This window comes from Pristis pectinata, chromosome 9 (genome assembly GCF_009764475.1).
Source record: "Pristis pectinata isolate sPriPec2 chromosome 9, sPriPec2.1.pri, whole genome shotgun sequence".
Classification (NCBI taxonomy): domain Eukaryota; kingdom Metazoa; phylum Chordata; class Chondrichthyes; order Rhinopristiformes; family Pristidae; genus Pristis; species Pristis pectinata.
The window spans coordinates 79,254,987-79,280,763 of NC_067413.1; the positions used below are offsets into that span (position 1 = coordinate 79,254,987).

Sequence of the window (25,777 nt, forward strand, 5' to 3'; positions counted from 1 at the left end):
GGGCTGTAATTGACTGGGTTGGATTTGTCCTGCTTCTTGTTGTCAGGACGTGTGGTTAATTTTCCACATTGTCAATGTCAGTGTTGTTGCTATACTGGAACAGCTTGGCCAAGGGCATGGCAAGTTCTGGAGCACAAGTCTTCAGTACTCTTGCTGGAATGTCATCAGAGTCCATAACCTTTGCTGTATCCAATGGCCCTAGCCATTACTTATTATCATATGGAATGAATTGAATTGGCTGAATACTGGCATCTACATCGTGCTGGGGACCACTAGAGGAGGCCGAGATGGGTCATCTGCTTGACAATTCTGGCTGAAGATTCTTGGAAATGCTTGAGAAGCATAATTTCTTGTAAACTAAACTCATACTTTAGTTTACATTCTTGAGATTTGAAGATCAGCATTCATTTGCCTTTTTTGACTTTTGTACCTTTCTGCTAACTTTAAATGATGTGCACACTTGGATTTCAAAAACTTTGCTTTTCTGTAGTTTTAATTTTCTTAACGTTTAGAAGATACTCTATATTTTTAATATTAATTCTATGCAATACTGAGGATATTTGGAACACAATATCATCTACAGTAGGAGACTGATGTAACATAATTATTTGGCAACTTAGCCATAAGCTGTTTGAAACTGCCCTACAGTATTCCTTATTGGCCCAGATGGTCCTTAATAGACTTTTGGCATGGATGAAATAGCTTTACTTCTTACTGTCACCACTGTGCACAGATTTCTTTTCCAGATAACCCTTGGCTAATCATAAGACTGTTTTTGGCTCCCATGGTTACTTCTAATGCTTTTCCTTGTTCCTTATCCGATTGTTGCAATATACCTGGGTGAATTAATTCATGAGTATGGTGGTGATTTTGATACCAATGCTGATGACACCCAATTGTAACTCCATCATTTGTTTTGATATTTTGGCTTCCTTTTGCTTTCAAGTTGCTTGGGCAATGTAAAGTGTTGGAGGAGGCACATTTCTATAGTCATGAAGACCACAGACACTGTCTTCAGCATCTGCCACAATTCTGCTCCTTTGTCACTAATTCCATTTCTGAATCACCCCATTTAACCCCAGGATGAACTTTAATATCACATGCTATCCATAACCAGGGCTACTTTCATTTTGGATTATAGCCTGCCTTAGCCCTTTTGTTATTGAAACTTTTATCCTTCCCTTCATCTCTTTGAAGTTAGTTTACTCAAACACTCTCTCTCTTGGGCAAGGTTCTATTCTCCAATCTGTAAAAATCCAGATTGTCCATAACTCTGCATGTAACCCATCTTCAAGCCGTCTTATTCCTCCTTGCTTTTGTTCTTTTCTGCCATTGTCAATTACTTTACTGGCTGCTGCATTGTAACACTCACACTGCATTCCCCACACTTGCCACCCTAAAATATTGTACTTAAAATCTTTGTTATCTCTCCACAAGCTTGCCTACTTAGTGTAATCTATTTCAGCCATTTACCACATCTCAAACTCTACTTCTGAATTTAGGTTCCTTCCCCCTCATCACCAACAGTGTCTAAGTGCTAATCTTTGAGTCCCTGTTTAAGGTTTAGATTCCCACTTAGACAGATCACTTGGCTGTTGCAGCAACATTTATTTTGTTACTAGGTATTGATCAGGCCTCTTGCTGAAAATTATATGGTACTTGCATCCATTCAAACTCTACATTACTTAGACTCGTTAATTGGGCCAACTTGCTGTCATAACATTTAATTTACTTTTTATGGTTTGGAATTTAGTATCTGTTTTCTTTTACCCTTACATAAAATGATATGAATGTTTTCTGTGAAAGTAAATGTAAATGCATTTTGGTGATTGCTATTGATGAAACTATGTAACTTTGTGGCATGTTGGAATTCTCGATTCTATTTTATAGCCAGATCGAATAAGGCAGTTTGGTGCTATTATGCACCAACACGATTCCCGCAGGCGTGATGCTCCTGACCAAAGAAGTGGAGTCCATATTGCAAAATATTCAAGTGATGACGGATCTGCTGAGGGACAGCCACCAGAGCGCCCCAGGGTAGCTTTCCAGACTCCTGCAGTTGATGATAGGAATCTTAACGTTGGCCTGACCAGTGGAATGTGGAACCCCCTTAGGAATATAATGGCTCCGAGGTAAAAGTGTGACAACTAAATTTTACCTATGCTTTTAAACCTTTTTGTAATCTGTTAATAGAAAAGTTGGGAAAATGTAAATTTGCTGTAAAATGTAGGGTTGCATTTTAGGTTGTTAATTCATGAGATGAGGGTGTTGGTAGCAAGACCAACACTTGATTGCAATTGAGAAGGTGGTGGTGAGCTGCATTTTTGAATTGCTGCAGACCATAAGATATAGGAGCAGAATTAGGCTATTCAGTCCATCGAGTCTGCTCTGCCATCCAACCATGGCTGATTTTATTTTTCAACCCCATTCTTCCACCTTCTCCCCATAACCCTTAACTCCCTTACAAATCAAGAACTTATCAATCTCTGCCTTAAATACACCCAATAACTTGGCCTCCACAGCTCTCTGTGGCAGAATCACCACCCACTGGCTGAAGAAATTCCTCCTCTGTTTTAGAGGGACAGCCCTTTATTCTAAGGCTGTGGCCTTGGATCCTAGACTGTCCTACCAATGAAAATGTCCTCTCCATGTCCACTCTATCCAGGCTTTTTGGTATCCTGTAGGTTTTAGGAGATCCCTCCTCGTCCTTCTGAATTCCATCAAGTACAGGCCCAGAGACGTCAAATGCTCCTCGTATGTTAAGCCTTTCATTCCTGGGATCATTCTTGTGACCCTCTCCAGGGCCAGCACATCTTTCCTCAGATCCAGGACCCAAAATTGCTCACGATATTCCAAAAGCAGTCTGACCAACACCTAATAAAGCCTCAGCAGTACATCAGAGGAAAAAAAGGACTGCAGATGCTGGAATATCTAGATGAAAAACACCATGATGGAGGAACTCAACAGACCAGGCAGCATCCATGGAGAAAAGAAGGCGGTCAATGTTTCGGGTCAGGATCCTTCAGGACTGAAGATAGGAAAAGGGGAAGCCCAATATATAGGAGGGAAAAGCAGAGCAGTGATAGATGGATAAAAGAGGGGAGGCGGTGTGGGCACAAGGTGGTGATAGATAGATGCAGGTAAGAGATAGTGATAGGCAGGTGCGAGGCAGGAGGGGAGAGTAGATCCACCGGGGGATGAGTCAAAGGTAAGGAGGAAAAAAGGAGGGTAGAAAAAAGGAGACAGAGGCTAGGCAAAGGAGGAAAAGACCAAATAACCCCTACCAAACAACCCCACACTTCCTTATGCTGTATTCTATCTGCCACTTCTTTGCCTACTCTTCCAATCTGTCCAAGTCCTTGTGCAGACTCCCTGCCTCCATGACACTACCTATTCCTCCACCTTTCTTGGCAACAATGCAATCAGTTCCTTCATTCAGATCATTGATACGAAGATATTTGTATTGTTAGAGTTCCAGAATTTTGACCTCAGCAGAATACTTCAAATTTAGAAGGATGTACAAATTGGATGGGAAATTGGAGTACCCGTTTGCCTGGTGCCCTTGTCATTTTAGTGATAAGGGTTTGTGGGTTTGGAAATGCTGTTGAAGAAGCCTATAGTGCATCTTGTAGACAGTACACCACTGAAGCCCTGGTGGAGAGAATGAAAGTCTTCAAACTGGGGGGTTAAAAAGAGAAAATGCCAGATATATTTAGCAGGTTAGGTTTAGATTTCCACTTAGACAAATCACTTGTCTGTTTCAGTAACATTTATTTTGTTATTAGGTAATGATCAGAGCCCCTTGCTGAAAATTATATGGTATTTACCTACATTCACAACTCCTTTTGATCTACCCATGACAGGATAGAGCAGGAGTTGGATATTAGATTAGATTCTCAGGTGGGTGGCTTTCAATAGCACAAGCCTTGCTAAGTACTCCTTTATCAACATCTTTTGGTGTGACTGTTAATAGGAATCTTATGGGGACCAGCAATGTCAGCACCAAGAGCAATGCGGACACTGCATAGTCAGTAACTAGTGGCTCATCTTTTGTCGTCTGTATGGGTTTAATAAAGAGAGAGAACATTTATCAAGATGTCTGGACTAGTCCAACTATTGTAACACCTGAAGAAGCTTTGTAAAGTGGAAGAAAAAACTGTTCACTAGATCTGTACCCCTAGTATTGGATTTGTTGACTGTCTTGATTCAGCACATTATTAGAATTACAGAATGGTTGCGAGATGCATTGCATTAACTTGCCTAGGTAACATTAACTGAATTTCATGGTCTCTTGGCTCAATTGTGAAAGACAGGATCAACAGTGATATGGAGTAACATCACTAGCAAGTCCCTTTCCAATCTGCAAACTATCTTGACTTGGAGATGTATACCTGGTAATATGTATAGAGCTTTTTGTTCATCGTGACCATTTTTTGTTGTATCTAGGAATCAACTCAATTCTGTTAAAGCAGCAATCTGCCAGTCATAACTTTGGGCATTGATCTGAGTATCAATGTGCTTCAGTGTGATAGAAAGGACTGTTCAGATAAAGTGTGATGGAGTTTATGTTGAATAGTTCTGTGGCAGTGTGATGTAGGAGTATAGTATCAATAAATGACGCAAAAAAGCTCTACCTGACTTCAGATTTTAAAAACATTTTATGTCCTGTCTTTTCATAGAAATTTTCAGTCAGAGCAATGTTGGTAACATGCACAGTTTTGGAGTTGTTGGACAATAATTATATTGAATATCTTAGACTAGAATTTGGGGAACTGAACTAGATACAGTATGTATGAAAATTTGCAGTTATGTGAATACTTGCAATTCATTGCCATTGATTAACTTAAGTTAACGTTTAAAGGTTTAGTTTACTATCCATGGAGGTTAAACACCTATGTTGGCTAATTAGACTAGGTAGAACATAGAACATAGAAAAACTACAGCACAATTCAGGCCCATTGGCCCACAAAGCTGTGCCAAACATGTCCCTACCCTAGAAATTACTAGGCTTACCCATAGCCCTCTATTTTTCTCAGCTCCATGTACCTATCCAACAGTCTCTTAAAAGACCCTATCGTATCCGCCTCCACCACCGTTTCCGGCAGCCCATTCCATGCACTCACCACTCTCTGAGTAAAAAAACTTAGCCCTGACATCTTCTCTATATCTACTCCCCAGCACCTTAAACCTATGTCCTCTTGTGGCCACCATTTCAGCCCTGGGGAAAAGCCTCTGACTATCTACCCAATCAATACCTCTCATCATGTTATATACCTCTGTCAGGTTTCCCCCTCATCCTCGTCGCTCCAAGGAGAAAAGGCCGAGTTCCCTCAACCTGATTTCATAAGGCATGCTCTGCATTCCAGGCAGCATCCTAGTAAATCTCCTCTGCACCCTTTTCTATGGCTACCACATCCTTCCTGTGGTGAGGTGGGCAGAACTGAGCACAGTACTCCAAGTGGGGTCTGACCAGGGACCTATATAGCTGCAACAATACCTCTCGGCTCCTAAATTCATTTCCCCGATTGTCAACCTGCGCAGTTGCTTTGAGCGTCCAAGATGCCTCTGATCCTCCACACTGCCAAGAGTCCTACCATTAAGACTATATTCTACCATCATATTTGACCTACCAAAATGAACACTTCACACTTATCTGAGTTGAACTTGCATATGCCCACTTCTCAGCCCAACTTTGCATCCTATCTATGTCCCTCTGTAACCCTGACAGCCCTCCAAACTATGCACAACACCCCCAACCTTCGTGTCATCCGCAAACTTATTAACCCACCCCTCCAGTTCCTCATCCAGGTCGTTTATAAAAATCACAAAGAGCAAGGGTCCCAGTACAGACCCCTGAGGTACACCACTGGTCACCGACCTCCACTCAGAATACGACCCTTCAACAACCACCCTTTGCCTTCTGTGGGCCAGCCAGTTCTGGATCCACACTGCAATGTCCCCTTGGATCCCATGTCTCCTCATCTTCTCCATAAGCCTTGCATGGGGTACCTTATCAAACGCCTTGCTGAAATCCATATACACTACATCTACTGCTCTCCCTTCATTGATGTGTTTAGTCACATCCTCAAAAAATTCAATCAGGCTCGTAAGGGAGGACCTGCCCTTGACAAAGCCATGCTGACTATTCCTAATCATATTATACCTTTCCAAATGTTCATAAATCCTGCCTCTCAGGATCTTTTCCATTAGCTTACCAACCACTAAGGTGAGACTCACCAGTCTGTAATTCCCTGGGCTATCCCTACTCCCCTTCTTGAATAAGGGAACAACATCCGCAACCCTTCAATCTTCCGGAACCTCTCCCGTCTCCATCGACGATGGAAAAATCATCGTCAGAGGCTCCGCAATCTCTTCCCTCGCCTCCCACAGCAGCCTGTGGTACATCTCATCCGGTCCCGGCGACTTATTCAACTTGATGCTTTCCAAAAGTTTCAGCGCCTCTTTCCTAATATCTACATGCTCAAGCTTTTCAGCCCACTGCAAGTCCCCACTACAATCCCCCAGATCTTTTTCTGTAGTGAATACTGACGTAAAGTATTCATTAAGTACCTCCGCCATTTCTTCCGGATCCATACACACTTTCCCACTACTGCACTTGATAGGCCCTATTCTTTCGCTTCTCATCCTCTTGCTCTTCACATACCTGTAGAATGCCTTGGGGTTTTCCTTAATCCTGCCCGCCAAGGCCTTCTCATGCCCCCTTCTGGCTCTCCTAATCTCCTTCTTAAGCTCCTTCCTATTAGCCTTGTACTCCTCCAGATCTCTAACATTACCTAGCTCTCTGTACCTTTTGTAAGCTTTTCTTTTCCTTTTGACTAGATTTATTATAGCCTTTGTACACCACAGTTCCTGTATCCTCTCGTGATCCCCGTCTCATTGGAACATGCCTATGCAGAACTCCACACAAATATCCCCTGAATAATTGCTACATTTCTTCCGTACTTTTCCCTGAGAACATCTGTTCCCAATTTAATCTTCCAATTTCCTGCCTGAGAGCCTCATAATTCCCTTTACTCCAAGTAAACACCTTTCTAGTCTGTCTGTTCCTCTCTCTCAAGTGCTAACGTAAAGGAGATAGAATTATGATCACTATCACCAAAATGTTCACCCACTGAGAGATCTGACACCTGACCAGGTTCATTTCCCAATACCAAATCAAGCACAGCCTCTCCTCTTGTAGGCCTATCTACATATTGTGTCAAGAATCCTTCCTGAACACACTTAACAAATTCCTCCCCATCTAAACCCCTCACTGTCCGGAGATGCCAATCGATGTTTGGGAAATTAAAATCCCCCATCACAACAACTCTGTTATTCTCACACCTTTCTAGGATCTGCTTCCCTATCTGCTCCTCAATATCCCTGTTACTATTGGACAGCCTATAAAAAACACCCAGTAAAGTAATTGACCTCTTCCTGTTCCTAACCTCCACCCACAGAGACTCCGTAGACAGTCCCTTCACGACATCCACCTTTTCCACAGCCGTGACACTATCTCTGATCAACAGTGCCACCTCCCCCCCCACTTCTTTTACCTCCCTTCCTGTCCTTTCTGAAACATCTAAAACCCGGCACTTGAAGCAACCATTCCAATCCCTGAGCCATCCAAATCGCCGTAATTGCCACCACATCATAGCTCCAAGTATTGATCCAAGCTCTAAGCTCATCCGCCTTGTTCACAATACTCCTTGTGTTAAAATAGACACATCTCAAACCTGTCTCTATGAGAGATCTGACACGTGACCAGGTTCATTTCCGAATAACAAATCAAGCACAGCCTCTCCTCTTGTAGGCCTATCTACATATTGTGTCAAGAATCCTTCCTGAACACACTTAACAAATTCCTCCCCATCTAAACCCCTCACTGTCTGGAGATGCCAATCGATGTTTGGGAAATTAAAATCCCCCATCACAACAACTCTGTTATTTTCACACCTTTCTAGGATCTGCTTCCCTATCTGCTCCTCTCTATCACCTGCCTATCATACCTACTACTAGCTTTCTCTATTTGAGAGCCAAACACCTCTTCTCCAGTCTCTCCAGTTCGGATCCCACCCCCCAACAATTCTAGTTTAAACCCTCCCCAGTAGCCTCCCCACCAGGATATTGGTCCCCCCGGGAGTCAAGTGCAACCCATCCTCTTTGAACAGGTCATACCTGCCCCAGAAGAGGCCCCAATGATCCTGAAATCTGAATCCCTGCTCCTTTCTCCAATCCCTCAGCCACGCATTTAACCTCCTCCTCATTCTGTTCCTATACCCCCTGTCACTATGCACAGGCAGTAGCCCGGAAATTACTACCTTTGAGATCCTACTTCTCAACTTCCTTCCTAATTCTCTATAGTCTTTTATCAGGACCTCATTCCTTTCCCTACCTATGTTGTTGGTACCAACATGTACCACGACCTCTGGCTGTTCTCCCTCCCCCTTCAGGATATCTTGGACGCGATCTGAAACATCCTGGACCCTGGCACCTGGGAGGCAAACTACCTTCCGAGTTTCTTTTCTGCGTCCACAGAATTGCTTGTCTGCCCACCTAACTATAGAGTCCCCCATCTCTCGTGCCCTTCTCTCTCCTTCCCTACCCTCCTGAGCCACAGGGCCGGACTCTGTGCCAGAGACACTGCCACAGGTAGGCTGTCTTCCTCAACAGCACTCAAGCAGGTGTAGTTATTGTCAAGGGGTACAGCCACAGGGGTACTCTCTAGTACCTGACTCTTCCCCTTCCCCTTTCCCCTTTCCCCTCCTGACTGTGACCCACTTGCCTGACTCCCGTGGCCCCGGTGTGACCACCTGCCTATAACTCCTTTCTATCACCTCCTCATTCTCCCTGAGCAGACCTATTTCAGTTCTATATTTTTCATACATTTTATATATTGGTTATATTTCTCAAAGTATTGGCATACTTATGTTCATGTTCTGAGAATGGAATGAAATATAGACTGTGGCATAAACACATGTAATTAATAGTTTTTTTGGCTTAAAATAGAAATGTTGATGTCATGGTGAGTATTGGGAAATTGTTCATAAAAATGTAGGATTTATTAAACAAATTAAAACAAACACATTTCTAATTAAATCCTAAAAAATTTGATGTAATTTATTTTCTAATTGTAGAGTTACAACAGTTCCTCCCCCTCCACCACCTGTGCTGACGGAACATTACCATACACCTTATGACAATGCATATTATTTTTATGGGGCTAGAAATCCTTTGGATCCAAACTTGTCTTACTGTGAGTATATTGTTACATTGGACAACAAGTGTTACTAAAGGGTACTAGCTTTTATTTTTCATGTGGTGATTAAAAAAAAGCATCAATTTATCATGATTGATGCTTTTATAAAATTATAATAAATATTTTGGCCAAATTTTCCATGTGGAGGTTTTGGCTTTTAGTTCCACACAACTGATGCTTGTCATTCTGACTGCACTTTACACCGATACTTCAAGGGGTCCAGTGAACTACCAACATTACCTACTGAGCCCTTGTATCCCTATTCATTTCAATGGAGAGGAATAGCTATAAGTGAAGACTAACCTGTCTTTTAAGTTTTGTGTAAATTGTGGTATCTGCAGAAAGTTCATTTTATAAAGCGGGTAAAACTGGAAATATTCAAGAGATAATCTAAAGAAATCCACTAAGAGTGCGATGTTGAAGTAACATCCATACACTCAATAGGAAGTATTCTAAAATATGGCAAATTGAATTAGAATTCACAGGGAACCATGCAAACTCCACACAAAGCACCAGAAGCCAGGATCAAATCTGGGTTGCTGAAGCATTGAAGCAGCAGTTACACTGGCTGAGCAACTGTTCCTGTTTGTTTGGGCCTTGGCAGGGACACTATACCAATTAAGCTTCCACTTCCATCTGATAACCTGGATTTTCTTTCAATGATGGAGTGAAACAAGAGTTGACTCTCCTGTTCTTTGAGCTTGCTATGTGGGACTAGTCAAATGGTGGGTGGAGGGGGAGTTGCAGGTTTATAATAACTTGGATATGAAGGCCTATTCAAAAGATGCTTTCTTCAAAGGGAATATGCAGGGAGCAATTGAAACACAAACACATAGCCAGAAAAGAACAGCATGAATATAATTTGCAATTTTGGATTGAAGGAATGGTTGGATCACATTAATCTGAACCCAGCCTCCTGCCTGTCCACATGTACTTTTTTCCAAATGCAGAAGGAAGAATAAATTGATCAACCACACCTATGAGAGGTGTACAGCAAAGTAAAACATGCTTTGAGCAGCAAGTAGACTTTGGGCACAATCTCAGGAATGTCCTGACAACCTTTAACATCTCAGGTGGTCAATAACATTTAAAAATGTGAAATGGATTTAAGTTATTCTAAAAAATATATAAATTAAATTAAAATGACATTAAAATATTAATAAGTACAGAGCAATAAAATAAAATAAAATTTATCTGTGGTAATATATTGGTGCCCTGGCAGAGGTATTTATATCATCGTTAGCCATGGGTGAAGCACCAGAAGACTGGAGGGTGGCTAATGTTGTGTCTTTATTTAAGAAGGGCTGCAATGATGTGCCAGGCTGGTGAGCCTAACATTGGTGGTGGGAAAGTCACTGGAGGGAATTCTGAGAGGAAGGATTTAACTGCATTTGGAAAGGCAAGGAGTGATGAAAAATGATCAGCATGACTTTGTGTGTGGTGAAATTGTGTCTCACAACTTTGAGTTTTTGTGAAGAGGATCGATGAGGGCAGGATGGTAGGTGTCATCTATGTGGACTTTAGCAAGGCCTTTGATGAGGTCCTGTGTACTAGGCTGGTCCATAAGATTAGATCCATTGGATACAAAATTGGCTTGGTGGTTGGAGTCAGACAGTAGTAAGGGAGGGTTGTTGTTCAAATTGAAGGCCTGTGACCAGTGGTGTGCGGCAGGGATTGGTGCTGGATCCATTATTGTCTGTCATCTATATTAACAATTTGGATGAGAATGTAGTTGGCATGCATTTAGTAAGTTTGAGGTTGATGCCAAAATTGGTGGTATAGTAGACAGTGAAGAAGGTTATCTAAGATTACAACAGGATTTAGATCAACTGGGAAAGTGGGCCAAGAAATGGCAGATGGAATTTAACTCTGACAAGTATTTCATTTTGGGAAGTTATACCAGGGTAGGATTACCATGGTGAATGTCTGGGCCCTGGAGAGTGTTGTAGAACAGAGAGAACTTGGGGTACAAGTGCATTTTTCCCTGAAAGTGGCAACACAGGTAGACAAGATTCTGAAAAAGGTGTTTGGCAAGTTTGTCTTCATCAGGTCAGTTTGTTGAGTGCAAGAGTTTGGACGTCCTGGTACAGCTGTACAAGACAACAGTGAGACCGCACTTGGAGTATTGTCTACAGTTCTGGTTGTCTAGCTACAGCGGGAAAGAGTGCAGAAAAGATTCATAAGAATGTTGCTGGGACTGAAGAGCTTGAGAGACTGGATAGGCTGGTGCTGTTTTTTCTGGAGCATTGGAGGTTGAGGGGTGACCTTATAAGAGTATATAAAATCATGAGGGGCATAGATAAGGTGAATGGTCAGAGTCTTTTACCCAGGGTAGGGGAGTCTAAAACTACACGGCATAGGTTTAAGGTGAGAGGGGAAAGATTTAAAGGGGATCTGAATGGTGACTTTTCACCCAGAATGATGGTTATATGGAACAAGCTGCCAGAGGAAGTGGTTGAGGTGGATACGATTACTACATTTAAAAAACATTTAGACAGGTACATGGATAGGAAAGGTTTAGAGGGATATGGGCCAAATGTAGGCAAATAGGACTAGCTCTGGTTGGCATATTAGTTGATATGGATGAGTTGGGCTGAAGGGCCTGTTTCCATGCTGTATAACCCTATGCCTCTAAGTCTCTGTCTCCAAGTGTACTTGGAATATTTTGTACAAAATTTTGGTACTGAAGAGGTACCAATAAGGATCATCTTCCTATTAGTACACACCAATTGTGGAGTCCCAGGTACTAGCAAAATCTAACTTGCTAGTATTTTCATCAAGCCTGCACCCATTTGTGGATGTTTGTATGTGTGAGGTACTTATTAAAAGAACTAGGAGGGGAAAAAAGGGTACAAAATATCACTGGCAGCCAAGATTAAGGAAAATCTGAAAGCATTTTACATGTGTATATTAAACACAAGAGGGTAACTTCCATAATCTTATCAGCATCCAGATCCAGATAGCTGAGTAAAATATCACTCACTGGAAATCATTGTTCAGCTTTAAGGATACCATTGATAAGAATGATGGCACAGACACAGGAGCAGACATTTGACTTCCCCAATGTTGATCTTGGCATCCAGTAAGAAGAGGTGGATACCCTAGTGGTGCTCTTGCATGCTTGGGGACCTGGGATGTCCTCTAGGAGAGAAACGTAGAGGCAATAGAAAGTAGTCCTCAGAGTGGCAAATGGACATTGCCATGTAATTATAATAATGAACAACTGGACATGGTCGGTATAAGAGTGAAAAAAGGCCATCTGCCATGTCTGTACAAAAATACTTGCACACTGCTTCTTGCAGCACCCCAAGCGTGCATGTATCATCAACTCATGATCTTGTGCATTCACCACACAATTGGGGGTGGGATGCATGATGTTTTTCACATTTTGGAGGTGGTTTGCTATGATGTTCACCTTGGTTCTATTACTCTCTTAAATTTTTATAAATGACTTAATTAGATCTAGGAGGCAGCATCAGTAAAGTTTTCAGATGGTTTAAAAAATAACTTTGCAACATAATAGTTAATGCTAGGATTTTAAAACTTCAGTAGGAATAAAATTTCCCTTATAAGTAGTAGAGTTTCACTCAGCGATCTGGATTCTGATAAAATTGTGGAAGTTACCCTTTTGCAAATAATATACATATAAAATACTTCTGGATTTTCCTTAATCTTGGCTGCTGGTGATATTTTGTGCACCCTTTTTGTCCTCCTCATTTCTTTATTCAGTACCCCATACACATATGCTTCATTTTTCCTTTATCCAGTCTGATATTCATTGACATCCAAGGTTTCCTTGGACTTTCTGTCCTTGTCTTCCACCCTTTTGGGAATGTGTTAGCACTAAATTCTCATTATTTTGTTTTTGAATGAGCAACAGTGTGCAGACTAAGCTTTACTGCATCTGCATAGAGTTAAGCCAGACATTTTTTTTGTTTCTGAGATTATTGTTGGGCTCTGAATGTCTTCTTTCATGATCATATGTTGATATGTCATTTTATCTTAAGGAGTGCGTATATATGTCCAAGCTTAGGGATATCTGATAATTAAATTGCCATATTGATGAAAACCTGTTTTTTGTGATTAAATTGTTTCTGTCATAACTTGACTTTTTTTTCTTTGTTTTTAAAGCATCTAACTAATTGTAACATAGTAATTGTAGAATAACCTCTACACTAAATATTCCTAAAAGTAATCGTAATTCTGGACACTGAAATATAACTAAGAGGGTAGAGATGGGCTTGTCAAGTTGTACTACTTTGCAGAAAATTGTCAGCTCAGATATGTGATTTTTCTGATGCATGTTTAAGATGAACTGATGGTTGATACTTACCCAATATATTATCTTATTTAACACAATATTATTTAACACTGAATATTTTATGGATTCTATGTTTTATTTCATTTACTCCCAACTACAACACTGAATCCTTTATACTTTACTATATAGATGGACCAGGAGTCATTGGAGCCCATCCTATATCCTTGATCAACCCTCCCAATGGGCTCTCTGATGTAGCCATGCAAGGTTATCCACATACTTCATCTGTAAATCAATCTTTGTAAGTTTTAGCTTTTATCATCTGCCATGTTTCTAATATGTTAAACTGCAATTTTAACAGCTGGTGCAGTTATGTTTTAAACTATGGTATTATGGAATACATAACATACATCCATTACTGTCCTGTAATTTACCACGTTACAGATGTTCATGTCAAACAAAACTCTGCTTAACACAAGTTCTTGCATGTCTCCTGGTACATGCTTCCTGAACATCATTGGTAGAGTTGTCAAAATAAGTTAACTGGTGCATTTCTCTATTTTAAGGTGATGTCTCATAAAAGGATACTGTAGAAAAGGAAAGTTACCTAAATAATGGTCATGACCAGTGTCTCAGATGCTCCACTTTCAAGGATGGTACCTCCTGTGAACCATTGCCATACATTTTTTAGTTTTGCACTTGCCAGGACAGACTTCAGTATCTTAGATATTGCAGGAAAGGATAAAAAAGAAATTAGAAATGGTCATCTTCTTGTGTGAATCTGACTTATCAGTAGTTAACACGATAAGTTTAATTCTGAGAAACCTTAGGTGCCATTTCATCTGTACTTGCCAAAATGGATTTAACTTGCACATAGATGGCAGTGGGCAATCTTCCACAATTAGTCCTGCTGTGGAAATGAAGGGATGGAGGGTGGGTGTGAAGGTTGTGATAATTTACGAAGATTGGGAAAGGATAGGATCAGCTGTGTTCAATGAATAGGGGAGAGTTATTTTTAACTGTGGGCTGACTGGGGGAGTTGGGTTCGTATGGGAGGTTAGATGGAGAGATGATGGGGAGGGTAGTTGCAGCACCTACCACTCTGTGTTTAAACAAAACTTGCCCTGCACATCTCCTTTAAATATTTCCCCTCTCACTTTAAGTGCATGTCCTCCAGTACTTGACATTTCTACCCTGGGAAAAGATACTGATCGTCAACCCTATCGACACCTCTCATCATTTTATAAATTTCTCAGGTCTCCCCTCAGCCTCTGATGCTCCAGAGAAAACAACCCAAGTTTGTCCATCCTCTCCTTGTAGCTCATACCCTCTAATCCAGGCAGCATCCTGGTAAACCTCTTTTCACCCTTTCAAAGCCTCCACATCCTTCCTATAATGGGGTGACCTGAATTGCACACAATACTCCATGTGCAGCCTAACCAAAGTTTTATATAGCTGCAACATGACTTCCTTACTCTTTTAATCAATGCCCTGATCAATGAAGGCGAGCAAGCCATACGCTGCCTTTTCTACCCTATCAATTTGTTTGGCCTCTTTCAGGGAGCTATGGACTCAGACCCCCAGATCCCTCTAAACATCAATGCTGTTAAGGGTCCTGCCATTAACTATACACTTTTCCCTTGCGTTAGACCTCCCAAAGTGCAACACCTCACACTTGCTTGGATTAAACTCCATCTGCCATTTCTCCACCTGTATCTGTAACCCGATAGATCTGTAATCTATATTCTGCTGTATCCTTTAACAGTCCTCTACGCTGTCCACAACTCCACCAATCTTTCTGTTGTCTGCAAATTTACTAACCCACCCATCTACATTTTCATCCTATTACAAACAACAGAGGCCCCAGTACAGATCCCTGCGGAACACCACTGGTCAGGGGCCTCGAGCCAGAATAACACCATTCCAACCACTACCCTCCGTCTTCTATGGGCACATCAATTCTGAATCCAAACTATCAGGTCACCGTGTATGCCATGCATGTTAACCTTCTGGATCAGCCTACCATGACTAAGATTCATGTAGACAATATCGACATTTTTATTTATATCTCACTATCTACGCAGATTGCTGAATACGATCAAAGCCTTGCCTCCCAAAGTAAGTCAAAAGGACTGTTGACACAGGCAACATCCTGTGAACTACTATTACCTGCTTAATTGCTGTTCATTTTACTTCGGTAGAATCTGAAATTTTCAGTATGAAAATGGATATTATATTATTCTCTAGGTTGTCTGAATGTTAAATTCACATGATGTTATCCAACTTCAGACACCAACTCTAAGTCTTCATTTGATTTGCAGTGTGCCAAATGTCATGATGCCTCTACTGTTAAAAACTTAGATGGTGGACTCTTGCCAGAGCAACAAGCAGTTTTATCAAAAGAAAGTGCACGAACTTACCAGGATTTCTTGAAAAAGCAGGTGAAACCATATTTAAGTTTCTCATTTCATACTATTTAGTTTGTCAGTTTCTAACTAGTAAATATGAATGGTGTTAAATTTTTTTTCCATTAGATATTTATGTAATGCACTGATATTTCTGTCAATGCTTATTATTCCCTTAGCTACCATGTCCATACTTTGGCAACTTAGATTGTGAAGCTGGCTCTGACTTGATATTTACTGGTTATAAATAGAAAGCACTACCCATAGAAATGCATTGACAGCCTTGATAAGCTATGTCCACAAGCACACTGCTGTTAGAATTCAAATAATCATGTATGTTACAACCTTCAAAAACAATCAAAAATGAATCTTTAATTAAAAATTATTAACATTTTAAAACACAAATACAAAAAATGTATTTAACTCAATTAATTCAAAGAATAGTAAGCTAACTGGAACTTACTCTCCCATAGATATTCCTCTCCTTTTGAAGTAAATGGAATTGTCAGTGTTGACTAACCTACTTGTAGTGGCTCACCCCACCTTCTTGAGAACTATTAGGGATAGTTTGTTATTTCTGGCCTTGCCAGCAATGGTTCCATCCCATGAATGAGTAAAATTAAAATGCACCTCCCAATCCCATGACCTCTACTACTTAGACACATGATGGCAGCAGACACATGGACCATCATCACTTGAAGGTTCCACTCCAAGTCAAACCATTCTGAGTTGGGAGTGTATTGTTCATTCATAGTTGCTGGCTGTGAATTTTCAAACTTCCTGCCAAATAGCAATCTGAGGCTACATTTACCAAAAGGGCACCAGTGTTTCAAGAAGGTGGTTCACCACAACCTTCTTAAAGGTAATTAGGGATAGGCAATATATGCTGGCAAAGCCCCCACACTATAATGGATAAGAAAAATATCTCGAGATCCCTCTGCTATTGCACCTTGCTCAAAATAGTAGCAATTGAATCATATTTACTCTTCATTTTGTTTCTCCCAAAGTAAATACGATTGAAGTAAAATATTTTTTCCCATTAGGATATTTGACATAATGTGTTGACAGTTCCGTCAATGCTTTTGCTCTCTTGCCTACAAGGCTCACACTTGAGCATCTTGGATCATGACGCTGGCACTGACCTGATCCTCGAGGCCAACTATTTTTAAGTAGAAAACCCCACCCACAGAAAGACATTAATAATCTAGATAAGCTATGCCCACAAGTGCACTTGCTGTTAGAATTCATACTTAATGTCATTAAATTTATCCTGTTCTGTGTTCATGGATTTCACCAGTCTGTCTATGTCCTCTTGAAATCTGCTTCTGCCCTTTTTCTTTACTCAATGTGTTTTGTAACATCACAAATTTGGAGATTGTACTGCCCATATCCAAGTCCAGGTCATTTCTTTATAACAAGAGGAACAGTGGCCCTAATAATTGAACCCTATAAGACTCCACCAATATCTCTCTCCTATGCTCTTGTCAATATTATTGATACCAGCACCCCCTTAAACCCATGTATTACCATTCTTTGTGGAAATAGTATTAATTTTTATTTGATATTTTTCCCCCCAGAATAACAATAACTTGCATGTAAATTATGTCTTTAATGCCATAAAATGTGTCAAGATACTTTCTGGGGGAAAGTTGTCACCAGCCTAGTTTGGTTAGTTGTCCAATATCTTGGTTGAACAGAAAAAGTTTTAATGAAGATCTTAAAAGAAGTGAGTGGTGAGAAGCGGAGAATCTTGACGGGGAAGCTCTAGAGCTCAAAGTATAGCTTGATGATGGTATGTTCACCGATTAGGGAGTGATGTCCAGGACATCAGAATTACAGAAGTGTAGAGATGGAAGCAAAGGAACATAGGAATAGTATCCTGTTTACTCTCACCAGTCTACTCTGCTACTTAGTCTCAACTTCTGGTTAATGAAAATCTATTGACCACTAATTTAAAATTAGTGATTACTTAGAATCAATTGCCATCTGTAAAATCGAATTTCAAATCTTTACCATCCTGTATTTGTAGAAGTGTTTCTTAACTTAAGTCAGGAAAAGCCTGGTTTTAATTTGTAGATGTGCTGCTTAGTCCTAGACTTCACAATTAGTGTAAAAACTACCTACTCATCAAATCACCTCGTAACTTTTTAAGCACAAGGGAATATGACCCTAGAATATGATCCTTAACGTCCAGGTATCATTTTGGTATACGCCCCTAGACTTCCTTACGGTGTGGTGCCCAGAGCTGCACATGGTATCCTATGCTTTGTACAGCTTTAGCATCTTCTATCCTTTCTTCTATACTTCAGTTCTGCAGAAAAAAAAATTGGATACATTTTTTGATTATATTCTGGACCTTTTGTCCAAATGCTCTATACAAATGGATCCCCAAGTCTATTTGGATTCTTAGGTTTGCAGTATTGGGGGAAAACAAGATAATTTATTCCAGGCTTTTTAGGTCCAAAATAGATATTTGACTTCCATTTGCCACAGTTAGGCCTTTTTGCACAATCTATTAATATCTCTTCATAATTTTTTGATTTTTTTTCCTATACTACTTACATTATTTCAGTCATTTATAAATACAGTTAATAGTTACAATCACAACACACATCTTTGTGGGAAAGCACAAATTCTATCTTGCCAAGTTGAGATCTGGCCCATTAACTCTCCTCTGTCTCCTGCTGTTCTACCACATTGCTGGCTGAATTTGCCTTTGGTTCTATGGGCTTCAACTTCAGCTAAGACACTTTTGAGCCTTTTGGAATTCCATATAAATGATCTTTCTGTCTGCCACCTCACCTGTTTTCAAAAATAAAATCGGTTGGGTTCTTCAGGCATGACTTAACTCTTCACTATTAAATCCTTGCCTGATTTTTCTGATTAATTAAAAGAAATCAAATTATTCAGCCACTATGATTGATTACAGACTCTGAGATATTCTGAAGTGTAAAGGTAAATTTCTGATTTGGTCCATTCAGCAGGCAGATTCAGCAGTACAAGTGCAGACTTGCAGAGTGTTAGCACTCCCTCTTTGGACTCCCATGATGAGTCCAGTAGCAATGCATAGCTGACAAAATCCCAGTGAACACCAATCGGGAAGTGGAGGATTCCCTATTCATGCAAGCTTACTTGGGGAAGTGTTGGCAGTTTTAAATAGAACTGTTGGTTTCCTCGGGAGAATCTGGGTTGTTGTCTGAGTTTAACACAAATGATTGTTTCAGTGTTATATCGTTTTCTGCCTTTTTGGTGAAAGACAGAAATGCAATCTTCAGTTAAAAAAGCAGTTGTTAATCCTCACACACTATTCTCATTAGATGAGTGCATAAGTATGCACAAAGATGATTTATGCTTAGCTTTGAAACTTCTGAGAATATAAATAGAGAGAATTTAGAGGCAGCCTGCATAGTAATATTTACCCTATATACAAAAAAAAGTTCTAATCTGACATTGTTGAAAAATATTTCTTTAACAAAAGCTGCGTTAAATGGTGCATTTTGTTGTAGCATGTCTGGGTTCACATCATGTTAATGCCTTGGTTTGCATTGTGACACCTTCCAGGTAAATTAATCTTTCCCATATATTTCCATCTTGTTGTCCTGTATAACTGTTCTAGGACATTATCTTCAAGGGAACACTCCCATGCATTACTTGTTTGTTTTTATTTATATCCCACCAGGTCTGAGTTGTTTAATAGGACGGACATTTGTGCTGCTAAACATGATTTATACCAGCTGTATCAGTATCCTGAGTATATTTTGTAAAAATATTCTCTAACATTATAGGCAATTATTCTTAAATGCTCTATGTCTTTTATAGATGCAAGAAAGAGAGGAAAGGAAGAGAAAAGAAAAGGAAGAAACAGAGAGATATGATGCAAAACTTGAGCAGGAAATGAAAATGTACAACCCATGGGGAAGAGGAGGAGGAGGAGCACCTCTCAGAGATGCAGAAGGAAATCTGCTAAGTATGTTTATCTTTGTTCCTTTTGTTTAGTTTTGTGCTGTTGAAGTTCAGGAGTATGCTTAGCCATTTTGTGTACTACCACTATTTAATAGTTTCATTGGATATAGTATAATTCAGATCAGAGTAAAGTTACTTGTATTTTACCCAATATTATGTCTCCTTAAAATAAATTGGTTTATTATTGTCACATGCATGGAGGTGAAAAACTTGTCTTGAATACTGTCCATGTACATCATTTCATTACAACAGTGCATGAGGTAGTACTAGGTAAAACAATAACAGAATGCAGAATCGTGTTAACAGTTCCGGAGAAGGTGCAGTGCAGGCAGATAATAAGGTGCAAGACCATAACGAAGTAGATTGTGAGATCAAGAGTCCATCTTATCATACTAGGGTACCGTTCAATAGCCTTATAACAGCAGGCTAGAAGCTGTCCTTGAGCTCGGTGGTACATGCTTTCAGGCTTTTGTATCTTCTGCCTGATGGGAGAGGGGAGAAGAGAGAATGTCTGGGATGGGTGGGGTCTTTAATTACCGAGGCAGTGAGAAGTATAGACAGAGTCCATGGAGCAGAGGCTGGTTTCTGTGATGTGCTGAGCTGTGTCCACAACTCTCTGCAGTTTCTTGCAATCACAGCAGAGCAGTTGCTATACCTAGCTGTGATGCATCCAGATAGGATGCTTTCTGTGGTGCATCAATTAAAAATTGGTGAGGTTCAAAGGGCACATGCCAAATTTCTTTAGCCTCCTGGGGAAGTAGAGGTGCTGGTGAGCTTTCTTGGCTGTGGCGTCTACGTGGTTCGACCAAGACAGGCTATTGATGATGTTCGCTCCTAGGAACTTGAAGCTCTCAACCCTGTTGACCTCAGCACTGTTGATGTAAACAGGAGCATGTGAACTGCCCCCTTTATGGAGTCAATGACCAGCTCTTTTGTTGACACTGAGGGAAAGGTTGTTGTCATGACACCATGTCACTAGGCTCTCTATCTCCTTCCTGTACTCCAACTCGTCATTATTTGAGATTCGGCCTACTACAGTGGTATCATCTGCAAATTTGTAGATGGAGTTAGAGCAGAATCTGGCCACATGGTTGTGAGTGTATAGGGAGTAGAGTAGGGGACTGAGGACGCAGCCTACCAGTGTTGAGAATAATCATGACAGAGGTGCTGTGGCCTATCCTTACTGATTTTAGTCTGTTGGCCGGGAAGTCAAGGATCCGTTGCAAAGGGAGGTGCTGAGTCCCAGGTCTCGGTGTTTGGAGATGAGTTTGCTTGGAGTTATAATATTGAAGGTGGAGCTGTAGTCAATAAACAGTAGTCTAACGTAGGTGTCTTTACTGTGCAGATACTCCAGAGATGAGTGTTGGGCCAGGGAGATGGCGTCCGCTGTTGACCTGTTTTGGCAGTAGGCGAATTGCAGTGGGTCGAGGTTGTCTGGAGGCTGGAGTTAATGCATGCCATGACCAGCCCCTTGAAACACTTCATGGTGGTGGATGTCAGAGCCACCGGGCAGTAGTCCTTAAGGCACGTTACCTTGTTTTTCTTAGGTACCGGGATGATAGTGGTCTTCTTATAGCAGTTGGGAACCTCATATTGAAGCAGGGAGAGGTTAAAAATGTCTGCGAATACCCCTGTCAGGTGATCTGTGCAGGATCTAAGGACGTGGCCGGGACACCATTTGGGCCAGATGCTTTCTGTGGGTTCACAGTTTTTCAAGTTAATTGTAAATTCTGGCAGCATTCTTCTTTGTAGTTTTTGAAATTACTGAAGTAATTGGTGTTTTTGCTATACTTCATTCAAATTCATGTGCTTAAACTAATTTCTTGTGTGTATATCATTCGCGTTATGTACTTTGCACAGGGGATTGTATTCTACCTACCACTCCTTAATAAGGTTAAGCTAGATTTGACCAGATGTGAAAGAAAGGCACTTCATCAGCTATTCCCTCTTTTGATTTTTTTTATTCAAAGATCCAAAACTGTTTTATAATTTATGGTTGTGTTCTATTGTAATCTGAAATGCATTTACTTTAAATATATAACATTACAAACAGCTGATCTGAAGAAAATGCATAAGCAGAATGAAGATGCCTACAGGGACTTCCCTCATCGAGGAAATCAAGACTTCAAAGCCACGGTACCTCTTAGTCTGAATTTAACCAGACCAGGTGCTGATACCCCTCAACAGAAAGTCCAAGGTAAAATCATGTTCTAATGAATATTTGAGAACAATTTTTAGTACAAGATATTTGTACATTTTGCTGGCTAGTACATCATCTATACATACTGTAGTGTCTTGATAACAACTGTTTATGGGTAGTGACTAGAAGAAGGGTTGCTTTTCAGATCATTATAAGGGATGAGCTTGCCTGTTTCCTCATGCTCCACTCTCAAGATCACCCTGCACTGTGTTCTTATAATGAGGAGGTGCCATTGTAGGTGATGTGGCTTTGACTCAGTGGTGACAATAGTAATCTTTCTTCACCTGCCATCCGGTTCACTGATGCCTTTGTTAGTGCTGCATAAGCAACTGGAACAGACATTTGTGGTCCACGTTGACATTAATGCAGTCTGTTGCTGTGCACTCAAGGTTGTTCAAGGGCCACCTGTAGTGTTCTTGGTGTAAGTTGAGCATTCTTTCACCTTGCAAATTGCATCAACTGGTAAACACTTTCTGTAGGAGTAGTAGAATAAGTAAACAAGAATAGAAATTGGGTATTAAGGACTTCACAAGGCTTTTTAGTAATTCTGTTAACTTTTGGATGGAGAGGAAATTAGATTGGCTTTGTTCTGGATTTGCTGTTTATGTCTCTCAAATTGTGCTTATAAGCATAATGAAACTTGTATATTAAGAGAGGAATGATTTAAACTAAATGCACTTCATTGAAGTTGGATCTTGACTATCAGACAGCAGGAGCAAATGCTATCCATTTAAGATGAGATGAGGAATTTCTTATTTTAGAGAACTGTGAATCTTTAGAAGTTTCTACCATAGAGATTTATGAATCTGAGCCATTAAATATGTTGAAGGCTGAGCTATATAGATGTATAGACTTTAGGGGAATCAGATGTTACAGCAACCAGACAGGAAAATAGAATTGAGGCCAAGATAAGACTAGCCATTGAGTTAGTGGATAGGCTAGAGAGGCCATAGGGCCTTGATTATATTCTTATGCTCTTACCATTAACCATTCAAGGCAGTATTGCAAAATGCCGGAGGTCTGTTGTCCAAAGCAGAAATAAATCCTCCACATGGGGTTCAGGTTAAAGCTTTATGCAAATAGAGCATGACTTCTTCCTCCTTGCATTTCATTCTTCTGGCAATAAAGGAAAATACTTGTATCTGATTACTAACTTGTATTTTTTGTGCATATTTACTTCCATTTTTCTGTAGTATTCTCAGCTTCTATTGGGAGCATATTCTGATTAATTTGCTTTAGCACGTTGGACATCATTTGCCATTGTTTTATTCATTCACATTGTCTATCCCTCTGAAGCTTTGCAAATAAGTAAAACAATGTTGTTGCTAAATTACTAGAATGATAACCTTGAGGCCTGGATTAATGATCCAAATGCAGGAGTGCAAATCTGATCACAGTACCTATTCTGTGTGGAGTTTACGCATTCTTCCTGTGACTGAACACAAGTAAACAGGAGCCGGAGTAGGCCACCAGACCCCTCAAGCCTGCCACACCATTCAATATGATCATGGCTGCCCTCAACTCCCCTTCTGTGCCAGTTCCCCATAACCCTCAATTCCTCGATCTTTCAAATATTTATCTACCTCCACCTTAAATATATCTAATGATCTGGTTTCCACCACTGTCAGTGGCAGGAAATTCCAGAGATTCAATACCCTCTGAGGGAAGAAATTTCTCTATTCCTTAGTTATAAATGGCAGCTTCTTATTTTATAACTATTTCCCCTTTTACATGACTCTCTCACTAGAGAAAACATTTCAACATCTACCCTGTCAAGCCCCCTTAAGTTTTTGTATGTTTGAATAAGGCCACCCCTGATCCTTCTAAACTCCATGGAATACAGACTGTATCAGTTTCTTCTGGGTGCTCTGGTTTCCTTCCACATCCAAAAGGCATACTGGTAGGTTAATTGGCAACTTAAAAATTACCCTTTTACATATAGAGAGAATAAGTAGGGTTACAGGGAAAATAAGAGGGGAAATGGGACTGATGGGCTTGCTCTTCTGGGAGCTGGAATGGACCCAATTGATTGATTGCCTTCCTCTGTGTTCTTGTAAATTAATAATCTTTAGTGTGTGAAATTGCTGTTCTTACCCAGTTTGGCCTTTTTGTGAATCCAGACCCACAGCAATATGGTTGACTCTTAACTGCTCTCTGAAGCTTCCCCTCTTCTTTCAATCCCAACAAGTCAGTAAGTTCAAGACCAGTTAGTGACTTTGCTTGGTTTGCCCCCATCTGTTGAATAAATAAACTTACAAAAATATATAATTTCTGGCTCTTATCACCTGCTTACTATATCTTCTGATTTAGTGTAATCTGTCCTCTTGGACATGCAACTAATGCATGGGTTAATTAGTGACCAGTAGCATTTGTTTGTTATATAAATGCCAGGCAATGACAATTTTCAATAAGAGAGGGCTTAATCACCTTGCCATGCCACTCAATGTCATCAACATCATTACTTTCTTAATTATCAAATCCTCAGCGACTATTCACCAGAAACTCAGCTAGTTCAGCCACATAAAGACAAAAGCTAATATCAAAGATCCCAGAGTCTTTCCAATAACAGCAAAAGATATTGGGAGTATGCTAAAAATGGTATCTCTATGGCAACACTGGAGCTGCTCAATACCACCTTGAACAAAGCAGTGTGGTTGATTGCTACTCCACCCACTAGCCCAGCCATCTGTCCCTTCTCATGGCAAACTTCCCAACTTTGATTATTTAGTTTGATTTTCTTCACATTCCCTCAATAAAGTTAATGCATTCAAATTTTTTGTTGTAGCTGTTTGGAGATGTTCTTACAGTGAGTCATTTATTTTTCTTTTCTTTTTGTAGGGTATACATCTGCAAATGCATCACAGCTTTCCCAAGGAAATCCAATGATTGAACAACAAACTGAAAGAAAAGTTCCTGATCAGGAAAAATATAAAGAATATCTACGCTTACAAGTAAATGCAGTTGAAGATATTCTTCTTTTAAAATTTCCTGTTGAATTCATTTATTCCTTTCTCTGTCTCCATTATTTGAATGTATAGTTGCTCTACTTTATCTGGGAGAATGGAAATATAGTTCAGTTGTGGATCAGTTGGGTTGCCATTGGATTAAAATGTTCTGAGTTAAAGTTCCACTCCAAAGACATGCACAAAGTCTAGGCTGCAGCCTAGTAATTCAGATGCCTAGCTCTTTCTTTTCTGTGCCGTTCATCTAGAAATCTCTCATGTTGTCCTGATTGGTTGAGACCATGATTGCTGACAATCCTCCCTCTTCCCATCATATAAGGCACTGATCTCTGGCGAGCAATTGAATACTTCCTTACACATGCCTCATAGAGGAATATTTTTTATGCACTTAGCAATAGATTTTTTTAAAATCAGAAAACAAATGCCTAAGTGAGATCAGCACTTTTGTGTGTTCATGGAATGCTTTGTTTCACTTCTGCATATAATTGCAGCTGGTGACATCTTTCGTCATGTAGTGATTGAGTGACTTTAATTTTGCTATGTTCAAATCTCCAATAGAGAAACATTGTGCACCTTGATCACAGAAATATTTCTTCGGAAGAGGGTGAAGTGCTGTTCCAATGCAAGTTAAAGGGCTTTTCCCCTACCTGAGCATCTCCTTTTGAGTTAGTCAGTTGCAGAAGCAACACATGATGGGAGGTCTGGATCATGACAATTGAAATTGAG

The 25,777-nt window shown here is 40.3% G+C and overlaps 1 protein-coding gene across 1 annotated transcript in view; it reads left to right on the top strand.

Annotated features, from left to right (window-relative positions):
* Window positions 1-25,777, top strand: part of LOC127574019 (centrosome and spindle pole-associated protein 1) — a 109,320-nt gene that overhangs the window by 46,251 nt on the left and 37,292 nt on the right. The window contains exons 13-20 of the mRNA XM_052022613.1: window positions 1,891-2,132; window positions 9,138-9,256; window positions 13,710-13,821; window positions 15,605-15,638; window positions 15,842-15,961; window positions 19,745-19,892; window positions 21,942-22,085; window positions 24,927-25,039. Of these exons, the coding sequence (XP_051878573.1) occupies window positions 1,891-2,132; window positions 9,138-9,256; window positions 13,710-13,821; window positions 15,605-15,638; window positions 15,842-15,961; window positions 19,745-19,892; window positions 21,942-22,085; window positions 24,927-25,039 (1,032 nt within the window). The remainder of the gene's footprint in view (window positions 1-1,890; window positions 2,133-9,137; window positions 9,257-13,709; window positions 13,822-15,604; window positions 15,639-15,841; window positions 15,962-19,744; window positions 19,893-21,941; window positions 22,086-24,926; window positions 25,040-25,777) is intronic.